At 44.3% G+C, this 17,858-nt stretch overlaps 1 protein-coding gene across 3 annotated transcripts in view; it reads left to right on the forward strand.

Annotated features, from left to right (window-relative positions):
- LOC141094167 (uncharacterized) overlaps positions 1 to 17,112 on the forward strand; it is a 219,457-nt gene extending 202,345 nt beyond the window's left edge. For all 3 annotated transcript variants that reach the window (XM_073579922.1, XM_073579923.1, XM_073579924.1), the window contains exons 2-5: positions 13,690 to 13,839; positions 13,967 to 14,146; positions 14,229 to 14,352; positions 15,882 to 17,112. In XM_073579922.1, the coding sequence (XP_073436023.1) occupies positions 13,690 to 13,839; positions 13,967 to 14,146; positions 14,229 to 14,352; positions 15,882 to 16,990 (1,563 nt within the window). In that variant the 3' untranslated portion in view covers positions 16,991 to 17,112. The remainder of the gene's footprint in view (positions 1 to 13,689; positions 13,840 to 13,966; positions 14,147 to 14,228; positions 14,353 to 15,881) is intronic.
- Positions 17,113 to 17,858: the final 746 nt, after the last annotated feature.

Raw genomic sequence — 17,858 nt, forward strand, 5'->3', positions numbered from 1 at the left:
AAGTCCAGAGGCAGCACGGTCATTTGAGTTGTCACCGACCACTTCTCCAAGATGGTGCACCTGGTACCTCTCTCCCGGATACCTTCTGCATGGGGCCTGGCAGCGCTGTTTATTAAGCACGTTTTCCGGCTGCACAGCATGCCGGATAAGATTGTCAGCGACCGGGGTCCTCCGTTTGCATCTCAGTTCTGGAGAGAGCTCTGTAGCCTGCTCAGCATTTAGCTAAATCTCTCCTCGGCCTATCATCCCGAGACAAACGAGTTGGTAGAGAGGGCCAACCAGACCCTGGTTACATATCTGCGACATTTTGTCTCTGCCAGGCAGTATGACTGGGCATCCTTGCTGCCGTGGGCAGAGTTTGCTTTGAGCAACGTTGTGGCCGATTGATTCAACCGGTCAGATCCCTTTCCTCCTAAATAACAGCCAGCATCCGCGCGTCCCGGTGCCCATGTCATCCACCGACTCTAGGGTGGCAGACTGGGCGGTCGACGCACGTGACATTTGGGAGAGAATGAGGATCTCTGCTGACGCTCACCGGCGCCCTGCTCCAACCTTTGCCCATGGCGACTTAATGTGGCTCTCTGCCCGAAACATCAGGCTGCGGTTTGAGTCCGCTAAGTTCGCACCTCGCTACATTGGCCCCTTCAAGGTCCTTGAGCAGATCAACCCTGTGGTCTACCATCTGGCCCTTCCACCACACTTGTCTATTGCTTACACCTTCAACGTGTCCGTCCTTAAGCCTGCTCACATGTCCCAGTTCTCCGAGTCATCTGCCGGGACATCAGACCTGTCTTCAGACGAGTTTGAGGTCAATGCCATCATGGGATGCAAGGTGGTGCGCAGTAAAAAAGTTTTATTTTGTGGACTAGAAGGGTCATGGTCCAGAGACTCGGACTTGGGAGCCAGTGGAGAACATCCACTCTCCGCTTCTCATTGCGGCATTTGAGCGTAGCGAGGCACAGAGGGGAGGGGACCCTAGGAGGGGTGGTAATGTTAGGCGTCGGGTTCCTGTCACTGCACAACAGGAATCCTGAGCCTTGCATTCGGCAGTCTTCCATTCCTCTCCGGCCGCAGAGGTGGCTGCTCACCAGACTCGTCGTTCCAGGCGCTCTGCTCAGACCAGGTCTGTAGGTTTAGCTGCTGCTGCCACCTCTGGTACAGCTATAGCAACGCATGCTGGCCAGCAGCGAGCTGCTTCAGGGACTAAGTCCTCCTTTCGGTCCACTGAGCATTCCCGTGGGACGACCTCTCATTGGAGATCGGGGTCACATGCTCAAGTCCTTCTCCAGCTCAGATTGGACCATCAGAAAGGACAGGCAGGTCTCGGAAGGACACTGCTATAAAAGGGTTACATGGCCACTCGGCCATGCGCTAGTATAGACTCAAATAGTTATGGAGTGTATTATTATTATTTATTATTATAGCCCCATTTATTCCATGGTGCTTTACATGTGAGAATGGGTATATATAATACATACAAGTACAGTAATCTTAAACAATACAAGTCACGACTGGTACAGGATGAGAGAGGACCCTGCCCGCGAGCGCTCACAATCTACAAAGGGATGGGTGAGGATACAGTAGGCGAGGGTAGAGCTGGTCGTGCAGCGGTTTGGTGGATCGGTGGTTACTGCAGGTTGTAGGCTTGTCAGAAGAGGTAGATCTTCAGGTTATTTTTGAAGGTTACCATGGTAGGCGAGAGTCTGATATGTTGTGGTAGAGAGTTGCAGAGTAGAGGGGATGCGCGGGAGAAATCTTGCATGCGATTGCAGGAAGAGGAGATAAGAGGGGAGTACAGAAGGAGATCTTGTGAGGATCAGAGGTTTTGTGCAGGTAAGTACTGGGAGACGAGGTCACAGAGGTATGGAGGACTCAGGTTGTGGATGGCTTTGTATGTCATGGTTAGGGTTTTGAACTGGAGTCTTTGGGTAATGGGAAGCCAGTGCAGGGATTGAGAGTGGAGAGGCCGGGGAATAGCGGGGGGACGGGTGGATTAGTCGGGCAGCAAAGTTAAGAATATGATGAATATGAGTGTATGATGATGGATGCATGTATCTGGTGACTGACTCATTATGAAACCCCCTTCCCTTTGATATGTACAGTCATGGCCAAAAGTATTGACACCCCTGCAATTCTGTCAGATAATACTCAGTTTCTTCCTGAAAATGATTGCAAACACAAATTCTTTGGTATTATTATCTTCATTTAATTTGTCTTAAATGAAAAAACACAAAAAGAATTGTCCTAAAGCCAAATTGGATATAATTCCACACCAAACATAACAAAGAGGGTGGACTGTTCGAAAAATCATGTGATGCTTCTCTAATTTGTGTAATTAACAGCACCTATAACTTACCTGTGGCACCTAACAGGTGTTGGCAATAACTAAATCACACTTGCAGCCAGTTGACATGGATTAAAGTTGACTCAACCTCTGTCCTGTGTCCTTGTGTGTACCACATTGAGCATGGAGAAAAGAAAGAAGACCAAAGAACTGTCTGAGGACTTGAGAAACCAAATTGTGAGGAAGCATGAGCAATATCAAGGCTACAAGTCCATCTCCAAAGACCTGAATGTTCCTGTGTCTACCGTGCGCAGTGTCATCAAGAAGTTTAAAGCCCATGGCACTGTGGCTAACCTCTCTAGATGTGGCCAGAAAAGAAAAATTGACAAGAGATTTCAATGCAAGATTGTGCGGATGTTGGATAAAGAACCTCCACTAACATCCAAACAAGTTCAAGCTGCCCTGCAGTCCGAGGGTACAACGGTGTCAACCCGTACTATCCGCCGGCATCTGAATGAAAAGGGACTGTATGGTAGGAGACCCAGGAAGACTCCACTTCTTACCCCGAGACATATAAAAGCCAGGCTGGAGTTTGCCAAAACTTACCTGAAAAAGCCTAAAACATTTTGGAAGAATGTTCTCTGGTCAGATGAGACAAAAGTAGAGCTTTTAGGGCAAAAGCATCATCATAGAGTTTACAGGAGAAAAAAGAGGCATTCAAAGAAAAGTACACGGTCCCTACAGTCAAACATGGCGGAGGTTCCCTGATGTTTTGGGGTTGCTTTACTGCCTCTGGCACTGGACTGCTTGACCGTGTGCATGGCATTATGAAGTCAGAAGACTACCAACAAATTTTGCAGCATAATTTAGGGCCCAGTGTGAGAAAGCTGGGTCTACCTCAGAGGTCATGGGTCTTCCAGCAGGACAATAACCCAAAACACACTTCAAAAAGCACTAGAAAATGGTTTGAGAGAAAGCACTGGAGACTCCTAAGGTGGCCAGCAATGAGTCCAGACCTGAATCCCATAGAACACCTGTGGAGAGATCTAAAAATGGCAGTTTGGAGAAGGCACCCTTCAAATATCAGGGACCTGGAGTAGTTTGCCAAAGAAGAATGGTCTAAAATTCCAGCAGAGCATTGTAAGAAACTCATTGATGGTTACCGGAAGCAGTTGGTCGCAGTTATTTTGGCTAAAGGTTGTGCAACCAAGTATTAGGCTGAGGGTGCCAATACTTTTGTCCGGCCCATTTTTGGAGTTTTGTGTGAAATGATCAATGTTTTGCTTTTTGCTTCATTCTCTTTTGTGTTTTTTCATTTAAGACAAATTAAATGAAGATAATAATACCAAAGAATTTGTGTTTGCAATCATTTTCAGGAAGAAACTGAATATTACCTGACAGAATTGCAGGGGTGTCAATACTTTTGGCCATGACTGTATGTTGGTAGGGTTTAGAGTCCGAGTCAGCACCTGTCAGTGGCTAGTCTATAGGCCACAGTGCATACCAACCATCTGCACACTAGCGTCCGATGGTGTCGCCCACTGCAGGGCACTATCGAGCCATGGCAAGTGACAGCCACGCCGGTGCAACGCCTTGCGCAACCTGTGCTCTTATCTGGACCAACTCAGGGCGATTAGTGGCGTCTACCTGAGCGGCACTGTGCACACTTGCACGCGTTATTTACATAACCCTTGCTGGCATCGCAGTCGCGGCACCGAGCGCTAGCGGTCTAGAGGGACTTCAGTCCTGCGGTCTAAGGGCGGAGTTCTGTGACTATACATTAGCACTCACACTGCCGAGCTCTGTGAGCAATAACAGGCTACGGCATTTATTATTTGGCGGTTGTGCGGCTCTGTGAAATAACAGAGTCCGCCTCTGTACACATTGGGTGAGGCTAACCCCGTGTGTTCCGTTATTATACCGCCATATCGCGTCCACCATTACCGAGCAGCAGTTAACACCTCTGCATGGTGGACCCCGGGCTGCGAACACACCTAAATACCATCTTTATTATTTGGTGCGTTCCTCCAGCCCGTAACACATTGTCCCCCCATCCCTATATTCCCCCCTGCTGGCACACATGGCCCCCCGTCCATATATTCCCCCCTGTTGTCACACATGGTCCCCGTCTCTATATTCCCCCCTGCTGGCACACATGGCTCCCCGTCCATATATTCCCCCCTGCTGGCACACATTGTCCCTCCCGTCCCTATATTCCCCCCTGCTGTCACACATTGTCCCCGTCCCTATATTCCCCCTTGCTGTCACACATGGCCCCTGTCCCTATATTTCCCCCCTGCTGGCAAGCACATGATAAAATAACAAACAGTTAACTCACCTTCCGATGATGGCTCCTGCTCTCAGCTCCCCTGTGGCTTTTCCTGTGTCTGTGCTGACATCCTCCTCCTGCGAGGGTGTGCGACAGGAGCTGCTCATTCAGGCACTTTATTGTAGCTACAGGACCTTCCATCACGTGACCAATAGGTCACACTGGGAGTCACGTGACCGCAGGTCCTATTGGTCACATCATGGAAGGTCCTGAAGCTACGATGAACAGCCTGAATGAGCAGCTCCTGCCACGCGCCCTCGCAGGAGGAGGATGTCGGCACAGACACAGGAAGAGCCACGGGGGAGCTAATATGCACTGCTCCCCTGTCTACCAACTCGGCGCTGCTTCAGCACCGAGGTGATGGACAACGGGTGCAGTGAATATTACATGAGCCTAATGAGCGGGAGCACATGACCACCCGATGTCTCTGCAGCCCGCAGCCAGCCTACCCCAGCCTCTTGACACCACACCAGAGCGCCCCCCCCTATTCTATAGCACAGCAGCACACAGATTCGGATTATAAGATGCACCCCCCACTTTCCCCCAAGATTTGGGGGAACAAAAGTGCGTCTTATAATCCGAAAAATACGGTATATATTATTCTCACAATGTGAAGTCTGACACAAGAATTGAGAGTTATCCTATTGGTCGGTGACCCTGTCACCAAGGTCCAATGGGAGAAGCTACCTCCAGTCTCTGTGGAGACAAGACAGGGTTCTGGAAGGTTCCCTGAGGAGTCTGGTTCAAGATGTGACCCAGAGCAGACCTCATGTGAGGGGTCTCCCGACCCCCTCCAGGCTTCAGGCCTGGAGGTTCATCCTTCTCTTCATCTCAAGACTTACAGCCAGGCCTAATGCCTTGGATCTTCCCCTGACTTCTACAGCCAAGATGGCTGAAGACTTTTAACCTTTTTTTAACCCTGGATCCCCGCTGTCCGGTTTAAGGTGTGCTTCTCGAAGCATTAGGTCGCACTAAATGTGTACAGAAGAACCTATTGCTCTGTGTGTTGAGGAAATTGAGGGTCCCCCAACTCACCGCAAATTATCTGTTATTTACTTCAAGTATATTTCTGCACGGACCGAGACCAGCTGAGAAAATGAATACGGAATTTCAGGTCTGTAAATATTGCCATATATTCCCTCTTCTGCCTTTATGCCACCAAGAGACTTTGAACTTCATATATTTACCTGCAAGTACTGCTCCTAACTAATACAGGCTCTTAAAGCTCCAGAACTTCAATTCTGTGTCAGAATCCAATCCTGAACTGTATTGGCCGTGGATTCCCCACGTGAATGGTAAACCATTACTCCATGTTATATCTCCCCGTTCTGCTGAAGTAAAGCAGCTGTGATCCCCGAGACCTGTTGTCTGTGGTTATGCAATCGGCTATGGACACTGCGTGGGGGTGGATAACAGTGAACGGAATGGCCCCATATCAGGGAAGGGAGGGGAAATAGAGAAAAGAAATAAGAGTGAACATGCATAACATATACAAAACAACAGATAAACGGGCTTGATGCCCTAACTCTAATGATGTAATCATTCTACTAGATAGTACCCAGTAGGAGAAACTAATGTCTTTTAAGTAATCATAAGTATTTTAGCCACATATGAACAATTTGTAAAAATCAGCCTTCGTGGTATACTCTTATGCATTAAGGGAGATACAGAGGGGGAGGGATTAAAGAAAACATACAGCCCTTCCTCTTTGCCCTCTATTGTTTTCCCATGGTTCACTTTTCTTCAGATCTTTGAGCCCTGGTTTGTCTGTTCCTGTTTCTTTGGCTCCTAGAGTTACCCGCTTTCTCCCAGCTCTCCCGCATTGGTAGATCCAAAGCCTGAAGATTTGTGTGCACCGATCTCAGATCCGGAATTGGGTCAATCTGAATCTCAAGTTCTTCGCAAATCTTTACTATATCCGAGGTCATTCTGACTGTGATTCTCTTGCTCCCTGCCGTAATAAGGCATTCCGAATGGAAAGAGTCATCTGAATAGGAAATGCCTTTCCTTTAGAATATTTGTGAAAGGTTTGAGTATACGCCGCTTGGCTAGAGTCGAAGGAGCAAGATCTTGGTATATATAGACTGTGGAGTCTACATATATCAGGGTCTCCATTGCTCTAGCTTTTGTGAAAATCTTCTTTATGCGAAAATCGAGGATCCTGCAGATTATGTCTCTTGGGAGTTCTGTTTGCTTGGGTTTAGGTTTCAATGCCCGGTGAGCTCTTTCTAGGATCAGTAATGGTCCTTCATTTGGGTCCAGCATAGGTGAGAAGAGTAAGTCAGGATGGCCGTCACATCTTCATGCCCCGTTGCTTCCGGAACCCCTCGAACTCTGAGGTTATTCCTCCTGTTTCTGTTTTCCATGTCTTCCAGGGTCGTATACAGAGCGTTAATGTGGTCTTCATGAAGTTGCAAGCCTTGTGACATTTCGCTTGTGCAAGCAGTTAGTTTAGCTTGTGCTCCTTCCAGATCCTCCACTCTATTGCCTATGTGCTTGATGTCTTTCTTAATCGCTGAAATGTCTTTTGCTAAAGACGATAAAGCGGAAGACAGTATATTTTTGATGAATCCTCTAGAGATGGGCTTGTCCAAATCTGTTGAGTCAGCAGACTCCATTTCTGCTTCTTCTAAATCTAGCTCTTCAGAGATTTTCATGGAATGCAGCATTCCTTGTTTTGTGATAAATTTCTCCATTTTTTTATTTGCTGGTGTTTCACTATTATTGTTCGATCCAGATAAGCATCCTATTTTAACCATATTTATTTCTTTTAGGGCTGCTCTGCTGTATTTTTTTCTTTTTTATGGTGGAGAGCTGATTCGCAGTTCTCCCAGTCAGGAGCCTTTTATGGATCAGTCAGGTAAATCTTGACTGCAATAATTCCCTTCGCCTCTAGGTATCTCCATCGTGCTGTATTTTCCCCGAAAGTTCCAACAGTTCAGATATAAGCATGCATTAACCAGTGTAAAAACTATTTTCTGTGGTCCCCTTCAGCACCTTATCAATTATTAATTTTATAAATTTCAGGGCTCCGGATCTCAATTTTATGGCTGATGAGGAGTCTTCGTACGTGTCAACTCTCTGTGGTTTTAGCAATCATTTTTCCCTGATGGGTGCTGTGATTCTTTTTACATCATTTTTTATACAAGGAAGGTGTTAATAATGTGAAGCCTTCTTTTATGACATGTAGCAGCAGATTGCTCAATCCTTGAATTTTTTATATGGTAAACAAGGTGCGGGCAGTAGGAGAGCCTTCCTTAAGGCAGACAGGCCATTCATGGGGGTTCTGGGCACTGCAGGGTTCTCCCCTTGGATGTTCCTATCCTTTTGAGTCCTTCGGGACAGTGATACCTCTAGGGGATGGTGGGCAGTGTCAGACTGGAACACCTTGGGCCCACCAGAGAAAATCATTCTTGGGGCCCACTATGTAGCTACATAGAGATGAATACAAGACCACCAATTGTGCGGTAAAACACGCTAATATCCGGCTATAATATGAGGCAGTACAAATCTTAATTATGTAGCAGGTGTTGGGGTAGCCCCCTCATAGAATATAGAGCAGCCCCCTCATATAGTATAATGCAGCCCCCTCATATAGTATATTGCAGCCTCCTCATAGAATATAATGCAGCCATCTCATAGAATATAATGTAGCCCCCTCACAGGGTATAATGCACCCCCTCATAGGGTATAATGCTGCCCTCCCTCATAGGGTTTAATGCTGCCCCCTCATAGGGTATAATGCTGTCCCCTCATAGGGTATAATGCTGTCCCCTCATAGGGTATAATGCTGCCTCCTCATAGGGTATAATGCACCCCCCCATAGAATATAATGCTGCTCCCCTCATAGGGTATAATGCTGCCCCCTCATAGGGTATAATGCTGTCCCCCCTCATAGGGTATAATGCTGGCCCTTCTCATAGGGTATAGTGCTGGCCCCCCTCATAAGGTATAATGCTATATATATAGAAAGATATAGATAGATAGATAGATAGATAGATAGATATGGGATAAATAGATCTATGGATAGATAGATAGATAGATAGATAGAAGATAGATAATGGATAAATAGATATAGAGATAGATATAGAGATAGATAGATAGATATAGAGATATGTGGCGCCCCTGAGGGTTCAGTCGCCACAGAGGTACTGCACCTCCTCTTGAGGTGTGGTACCCCACCATCCAGGTAAGGTGGAGACACCTGACCACACTCCAACACCTGCATCCCACACAACATAGTAGTGTAGCAAAGCACCTTTGGTGGCTCCCTGCTTGGAACACGCAGCGTGCTGGGAGGTGGGTGGAGCTTAGTCTGCACAAGAGAGCGGGAGATTATTAGGACTAAGTCAGTCTGACGAGGAGTCAGAGAGAGGATCCCCTGAGCGGGATAGATGAAGGAAGTGCTGCAGCAGACCTCAGTGACCTGGGTCTGCTAGCACAGGCAAGACATATTCAGAAAGCCTTATTCTCCATAAGAAATATTGATTTGTACGGAACGTGAGGAGAAGAAGTGAACTAAGGACCAGGGTTAGAGCAGAGCCCTTCCTCAAATTCTAAGCGCAAGGCCGGGGTCCGGTCCCTGAGGTTGTACGGATACTAATGGTCCTGCGACAGACACCGGAGGAATAGAAGTTGTCACCACTTTATTCCCACACAAGACTTAGGGGCACAACAGCAACGAGAGTGAGCCGGGACTTAGTAGCAAGGAGTCCCCGAAGCAGGCTACAGCTGTCTGCTGTACAAGTAGTGTTCTAAGAACATCTGAAAGGAGGAATTCCAGTGTAACTCAGTACTGTGAGTACTTCACTCCGAGCGCTAAGGAGGGAGACGTTCAGAAAAGGCACTTATGTTGGCGGAGTGGTGGAACGGAATACTTCATCTTGCCTGGAGGTTGGCTGAGCTCCTGACCCGGAGGACACAGCATGGATGCGGGCACCTGTATGCACAACAGACTGTGACTAAAGCTTTGGAACTACATGCCCTGGTGTCCTCCACTTATTCCTGCGCCAACCCACTCGGCACTGCTACATCTCTGTGCTGAACACTGCACCCTCTTCCTCTACATCTATTACAATGCCCTGGGACTACAGCCCTGCCTGTGGAGGGCTACACCATTATTGCTGCACCACACCATCTGTCCCAGAGGATCTGTCTGCAGCATCAGCTTAACATCTTCATTGCCGAACACCACAGGTGGCGTCACGAATCATTCACTCATAAACTTTATTCCATCACTTAACCCCCTTTTACATGGGCGCCCAGGGCCATGGATCGGGTCAACGCCGCTGTGACATTCCCCTCTGAGAAACCGGCCCGGAGCCGAGTACCCCACAGCCCTGGGAGGGCGACCTAGATAGATAGATATAGAGATAGATAGATCTATGGATAGATGGATAGATAGATATATAGATAATAGATAGCGATAGATATAGATAGCTAGAGATAGATAGATAGATAGATAGATATAGAGAGATAGATAGATAGATAGATATAGAAAGCAATAGATAGATAAAGAGAGAGAGATAGATAGAGATAGAGAGAGATAGATATAAACAGGCTCGGTCTGGCCTGGCAGGGTACCGGGTAAATGCCCGGTGGGCCCCGAGGGTCGCTGGGGCCCTTTAAAAATGCGGCCCTTTTAAAAGCGTGGGCCCTTTAAAAGCACGTCCCAGTATTGCAGCCAGTGACGCGCGTGCTCGTAACCCTAATTACCCCCTCTGACGCGGCGTCGGGCGACCCTGGCTGGCTCTGGCTGAGGCTCCACTTCCCCAGATAAGGATGCTCTGCTTTCCGGCTCCTGGCTGGCTGCTAATAGCGTGAGACTCTGTGTGACGCCAAGCTGAGCTCTGCTCTCCAGGCTGCTCCCTCCTACTCTGCTCTGTGTACTGCTGGCTCCGGTGGTGAGTAGACAGCACTGTGTGTAGAGTGAGTCTGTGTCGAGTCATAGTTGCTTTATGCGTCGGGATCCAGGACAGCAGGGAGCCCTGGCACGCTATGACAATTATTAGCTTATGTTAATACAGGAAAGATGTATATCTTTGTACCGTGTTAGCCAGTAGATAGAAGAATATATAGAATAAAGAGTCCTCAGTGGTTGATACCTTTTAATGGCTAACTGAAAAGATGGACACATTGCAAGCTTTAGAGACTACTCAGTTCTCTTCATCAGGCATAGACTAATACAAATTCTGAATAAATTCCCAAGATATCATATTAATTTTCTCCACTATAACAGACTCAAAAAAGTTGTGGGTTCATATTTGCAACCTGGAATCCCAACAAGGAGATAACTATTTTTGAATCATTACTAACCCTGAATAAACAGCCAAAAGGTGTACTGGCAAAGCTGTACCAGATACTCTTGAGTAATTCAGTCTCTGTAAAACGAGCTTATATACTAGCATGGGAGAAAGAATTAGGCTGCCTTCACATGTCGCAGTTTTTTCGCGGTGGTTTTAAACACGATTTTGCCGTGAAAACGCGAAAAATAAGCATCCTATGTAATCCTATGGGATTCTGCAATGCTGTGCTAATTATAAACACAACAATATTCCGGACTTACAAATAAATCCTTGCCGAAATAAGATAAAGAGATCCAGAAAAAATAATCTTAAAATACAATTTTTATTAAATACATATAAAAACATGAACAACGGAAAACTACCCAGTAGAAGGCGCAGTGTACCCTATTAGTAACATATATCTAGATATAGCAGCACCATAGCTTAAAAGTCTCAGTCCCCAAATCCATCTCATACAAAAAGTAGTAATTGCTAATGCAAAGGATATAAATGATAGAAAAAGGTCCTGACCACAATTCAGATCATAGATCTCATATAGCTGAGAATATCATACTCATTTAGATATAGCGGCAAGATGACAAACTAGTCTAAGTCCCCTAATCCATTCTCATAAGTAAATAGCTCTAGCGTGAGTAAGAAACGTTAAGTATAAACATGAATAGACAAGGTAACAATACCGGAGTATGGTGGATACAAATAACGATGGGCACCGCAGCCTCCTCCACCCCAACACGCGTTTCGCAGCAAGCTTCTTCCGGTCCCAGTAATCCTTTGTGAGAATAACCGCAATGACGTCGAGGTCTCGTGGGAGTGCGATGTCTCGTGGTCATTCGCAATGACGTCGTGGGAGCGTGACGTCTCGCGGTCAGTAGCGCAAAGGATTACTGGGACTGGAAGATGCCGTGAGCGTGGAGAGAGGCGGGAAGGCTGCGCGGGACGCCGGAAGGTGAGAATAATAATATTTTTTATTTTTTTTATTATTTTTTTTACATCCTATCTTTTACTATTGATGCTGCATAGGCAGCATCAGTAGTAAAAAGTTGGTCACACTCGTCAAACACTATGTTTGACGAGTGTGTCCAATCTGTCAATCAGTTCTCCAAGCGATGCTCCAGATCGCTTGGAAAACGCTAGTATTCTGCAAGCTAATTACGCTTGCAAAATGCTAGTTTTTCCGTGGGAAAATCGTGGGAATTTAAAATGCGATTTTCCTGCGTAATGGAATTCCGGAATTCTCGTGGTAACATCCTCGAGAGTTCCGCTATGTGTGCACATAGCCTTAGGCATTACGCTGCAGGACTGGGAAGTTGAACGCATTTATAAAAACTCCTACGGCTCATCCAAATGTGTTAGAGTTCAAGAAGACTCATATAAGATCATTACAAGATGGTACCACTCCAGAGGCAACACATGTATGGTACCCCAGTGTCCCACCAACCTGCTGGAGAGATGTGCTTTGGATAAGGGGATGCTCCTTCACCTATGGTGGTCCTGTGATAAGATAAAGCCGTTTTGGGGGAATGTTATGAAAATTACAACTAAAATATGCAGACTTTCAAAACCCCTGCAACCGAATCTTATCTTTCTTAATTGGTCTAGTGATTTTCTGCAAAGTATAAATCTCTACTGCTATTTCTGGTAGCGGCTGCCAAATTGCTTATACCCTCAAAATGGCGCTCCAGAGCTGCCCGGGTATCTCCAAGTGGATACAAAAAGTTGATCAGCTTTATTATATAGAAGAAATGGTGGCATATACGCATCTCTCGCTTGCTAAATTTAAGGAGACCTGGGCTCCACGGGTATTATATAGAGAAACTGATGAGTATTTGAAGTTTAAAGGAGCTGAGCAGCTGAAGCACTTTAGAATATGGTCTTAGATTTTGTTTAAAGAGTATGCCATGTAACAAGGTAATTACAATACTATCATTGAATGTCTTCCGATATAGTTTGGAATTTGGCCCCATTTCCACTTTTCCCCCTGATTAGAGGATTCTTCTATCACTCTGCTCCTTTCTTTCCTCTTCACCCTATTCACTTCTACCTTACACGTTAAAAGTTATAAGAATGTAAACAGGCACCAATTCTTCTAGGCGGTGATTATATTGGAGATTGAATTTTGTAGCTATATAGTAAGGAAGTATGTTTTTTACTGCAAAATAGTTAAACATGAAAGGCATTGTGATTACGGCCAAGTGTCATATAGCCTGTATTCGATTAGCCGACGAATGATTTTCCAATACTTAATTATAATACTACATACATTTCTCAGTTTTTTCTTCTTGTATGCATTAAAAACTCAATAAAAAAGATGTTTAAAAAGAAAAGAAGATTACAGTGCGGGGAAGACGGGAAACCTTCATATAGACGGCCGGTGGTGATGGAGTCAGTGACGGACTCTGGACAAATCTGTTTCTAGAGCCGTAGTAGGAGATGAAGATGTCGTCCTCATCATGAAGTAGTTATTCCTCCTGTCACGTGTAATGAATATCTCCTGCAGTATTGCTAATGCCGATTCCAGTGTCGGTAAATGAGACGAGAATTAGCGTTATGGAAGATGAGTCTATGAGAAACGTATTCAGCTGCCGACTCCGAGGAGGAAACTGCTTGTTGTCTGTGGCCTAAATATATAGGTTTTATTAGTAGATGTAAAGAAGGAAACTAAATACTGTAAAATAATAAATCTCCTCATATGTTTCCTTATTATCTCCAGTAATTGTATTATTACACAGGATTTTTATGATGTTACATCGGCTCATCTTCTTCTCATTCAGGTCTCTACAATATCGGATCCTCTCAGTGAAGATCTTCTACAAAAGAGAATTTTCCTGATTTACCCATCAAGGATGGATATGGACAGAGACAAGATGGCGGAGAGGATATTACACCTCACCCTAGAGATCCTCTTCCGGCTTACTGGAGAGGTGAGAGATTCTGATGACGTCACATTACATCATTCTTATCTATGGGAATAACAGATGGACAGAACTGGAGAGGTGAGGACTCTGGAAATGTCTGTAGTGAGATTTATTAATGTGTCTCCATAACCAGGATTACACAGTGGTGAAGAAGACCTCTAGTGATCGCTGTCAGGACCCTGTGTCTGAGGGATGGGGAAGACCCCTGAGCCCAATCACGGGGCCTCCACCTCACCCCCTGATACATGAGGACATCAATGACCTGAAGATCCTAGAACTCACCTACAAGATGATTGAGCTGCTGACTGGAGAGGTGACACTGCTGGGAATGCTGGGACATTATACAGTAATGCTATGAAGGGATCGGGGGATGACGGTATCATTGTATGTGTCAGGTTCCTATAAGGTGTCAGGATGTCGCCGTCTATTTCTCCATGGAGGAGTGGGAGTATTTAGAAGGACACAAAGATGTGTACAAGGACGTCATGATGGAGGTTCCCCAACCCCTCACATCACCAGGTAATAGACAGGACTAAATACACAAGGCCTATAATACTTTTCACCTGCATACAAATATTACTCTATCCTCATTCAGAAATTTAGCTCTATATATAATAATGCACTGGGTAGTTTGGTTAATGAATGAGGAGATGCTGCTTTTTTCTGTACAAAGTGAATCAAGTGAATTATGGCAAGTACTGGCCATACAATGGGGTTGGGAAGTCAGATCTGCACAGGGGCCCACTGGGGGATTCCCCTGTAACCCTATGGGCCAGTCCGAGCCTGATTCTGTATGATAGTTTGATTGTGGTGGGATTGTCCTGCCTCACTTATGTGAGTCTTTAAATTACTGATAGCTTTAATAAAAAGCTCTCCATCGCCTTTTCCAAATGCCTAAGATCTAAATTTAAAGTGAACCTGTCAGCAGGATTGTGCACAGTTACCTACAAACAGTGTCAGGTCAGCGCCATTATACTGATTACATTGATACTTGGATTGATGAAATCCATTTGTGGTTGTTGCTTCATCTGTATTTGTAGTTTTTTCAGTTAATGAGATTCTCGTGCTTCGGGGTGGGGCTGTGGGCGGGGCTTTATGTGGTGCTCTGCTTCCATATTCATCTGTATTGACTTATGACAGGTCACTGATCCCTGAGCACAGAGGAATGAACCAGAGGAGAACAACGCTGTATCTAGCAGATTCCGGCCATATGCTTTGAGCTTTAGTAGGGTGCGGTACTTTCCCGTTGGCTGAAGTAGGGAGCAGATTACTCCAGCTGGACACCAGGAACAGATCGCAGATGAGATTGGACACACCATATGCAGAAGCCCTAATATAACTAAATGACAGAAAACCAGAATTGTCGAAATCCCCATAAAGTGATTCCATTTTATAAATTAATCCACTGATGGTTATAATCTATAGGAGTGAATATTTTGACTCCACAGCCACTTTCCGGAAATTAACACGCAGTGGATGTTGGAGAGTGAAAATTACACATCTGCCATTTTATTGCCCAACACATAGTGCCCAGATTGTTGCTCCAGGAGACACAAACCATAAATTAAGTGTATTCTTCTCACTATAATATTGCTAAATACAGGAATCCTAAATGTTGTGTGAGCACACTGCAAGACTCAGAAGTGAGAGCGGATTTTGCTGGATTGGTTTATAGAAACCTTGTTGCTTTTCAACAGCCTTTGAGCCACTAATAGTGTGGGAACCTCTGTTTTTCCATTGACAGATGATGGACCTGAGTGGGGACTTGTTTTTTGTGAGATGAGAATGTGGTATTATTTTCACCTACATAACATTGATTGGTTTCTTTTTATTCAATACTTGGGAGGCAGAATGAAAAACAGTTGAACATCACATCACTCACTACTGGTTCATCCAATAAGGTTTTCTATTAGACTGTCATTGCCTTGGTAAATATTTAAGGTTTTTTACATAGCTTGCCATTTTTATGGAGAGTTTAAGTAGAAATATTCAAAAATATAAATTTCAAATATGTTTTATCAAAAAATAATAATTGTTTTATATTTTAGCAGATGATTGTATCAGGAGATCAAAGGGACAGCTGACATCTTCTATTTTTAAATCAGATGATCTTGAGATCCTACAAAATACAACTGAAGTGATTGTTGTTACTCCAGATATACCATCATCCATTCCCAGCAAAGATCGGTCATTTGATCCTATGAAACAGGTCCCATCTTCTGATTCATTACCGTCTACAAAGGAAAATCAAAGTCACAAAAGAGGCATTAAAAAGCAAACTGCTTCTAAAGCAAATCAGTCATTTTCATGTTCAGAATGTGGGAAATATTTTACATGGAAATCACATTTTGTTAACCACCAGAGAACTCACACAGGGGAGAAGCCGTTTTCATGTTTAAAATGTGGGAAATGTTTTAAACAGAAATCAGGACTTGTTTCTCACCAGAGAACTCACACAGGGGAGAAGCCTTTTTCATGTTCAGAATGTGGGAAATATTTTGCAGAAAAATCACATCTTGTTAGCCACCAGAGAACTCACACAGGAGAGAAGCCTTTTTCCTGTTCAGAATGTGGGAAATATTTTGCAGAGAAATCACATCTTGTTAACCACCAGAGAATTCACACAGGGGAGAAGCCTTTTTCATGCTTAAAATGTGGGAAATGTTTTAAACAGAAATCAGAGCTTGCTTATCACCAGAGAATTCACACAGGGGAGAAGCCTTTTTCCTGTTCAGAATGTGGGAAATGTTTTAATCTTAACTCAGAATTGGTTAGGCACCAGAGAATTCACACAGGGGAGAAGCCATTTTCCTGTTCAGAATGTGAGAAATGTTTTAAACAGAAATCAGAGCTTGTTACTCACCAGAGAATTCATACAGGGGAAAAGCCTTTTTCGTGTACAGAATGTGGGAAAAGTTTTAATCTTAACTCAAATTTGGTTAGGCACCAGAGAATTCACACAGGGGAGACCCCTTTTTCCTGTACAGAATGTGGGAAATATTTTGCACAGAAATCACATCTTGTTAACCACCAGAGAACCCACACAGGGGAGAAGCCTTTTTCCTGTTCCGAATGTGGAAAATGTTTTAGCCGGAAACAGCTTCTTGTTAGACATCAGAGCAGTCACACAGGGGAGAAGCCTTTTTCATTTTCATAATGTGGGAAATACTTTACTTGGAAAGCAACTGTTAATAAACAGAGATGTCACATAGGGGAGAAGCCTTTTTCATGTTCATAATGTTGTAATCGTTTTAACCTAAATTAGATCTTCTTAAAGGAGCTGTCTCTTGTCATTCCTCATGTTTCCTGACAAAAGCATAAAACTAAACTTTACTAATTCCAAATGTAAAATTATACCCAAAATTCACCACCTGAAGGTTAGTGAAGGTGATTAATAGAAAAAAACATATACCCCATGTCTCAGTATATAGGGTGAGGTGATGTATACACACTCACTCTCCATGCCTCTAATTTCTACAGGTTTTGTTGTCCTCTCCAAACGCAACTCATCAGGAGACTTCATTTAATTTTGACCTATATACAAGCGAGACTAGACAAAAAAAAACTAAAATCTGGTATCATGTTATCCGAAACAGTCAGAAAACTAGCCATATATAGGAAGACCCCAGACTCCAAACTATATACTTTGTAAGTTTTTCTTCATCTGGTCTCGCTTGAATATAGTAAGCACAGCAGAGTAAATATATAAAATAAGAGTTGTATGTATAAAAAATCAAATAAAAGTGATATTCCCTTAGATAAAATATTTCTCCGTTGAGAAAAAATGAATGACAGACCATTCGGTATCAGGTATAGAAAATTACTGAATCCATGCAGATGAAAGTTAAAAATAGGATGTAAGGCAAAGTATTAATAAAAAACCTTTATTCATAAGTGGTTAAAAAACACTGCACACAAAACGGCACCAAAGTATATAAAAACGGATATAGAGTTGATACACACATAAAATTTAGACCCACGGTAAAAAATATTTGTTTAGCTCCGTTTTAATGTATAGCACATAG

Source organism: Dendrobates tinctorius, unplaced genomic scaffold (genome assembly GCF_039654945.1).
Source record: "Dendrobates tinctorius isolate UK_male_01 unplaced genomic scaffold, ASM3965494v1 ptg000063l, whole genome shotgun sequence".
Lineage (NCBI taxonomy): Eukaryota > Metazoa > Chordata > Amphibia > Anura > Dendrobatidae > Dendrobates > Dendrobates tinctorius.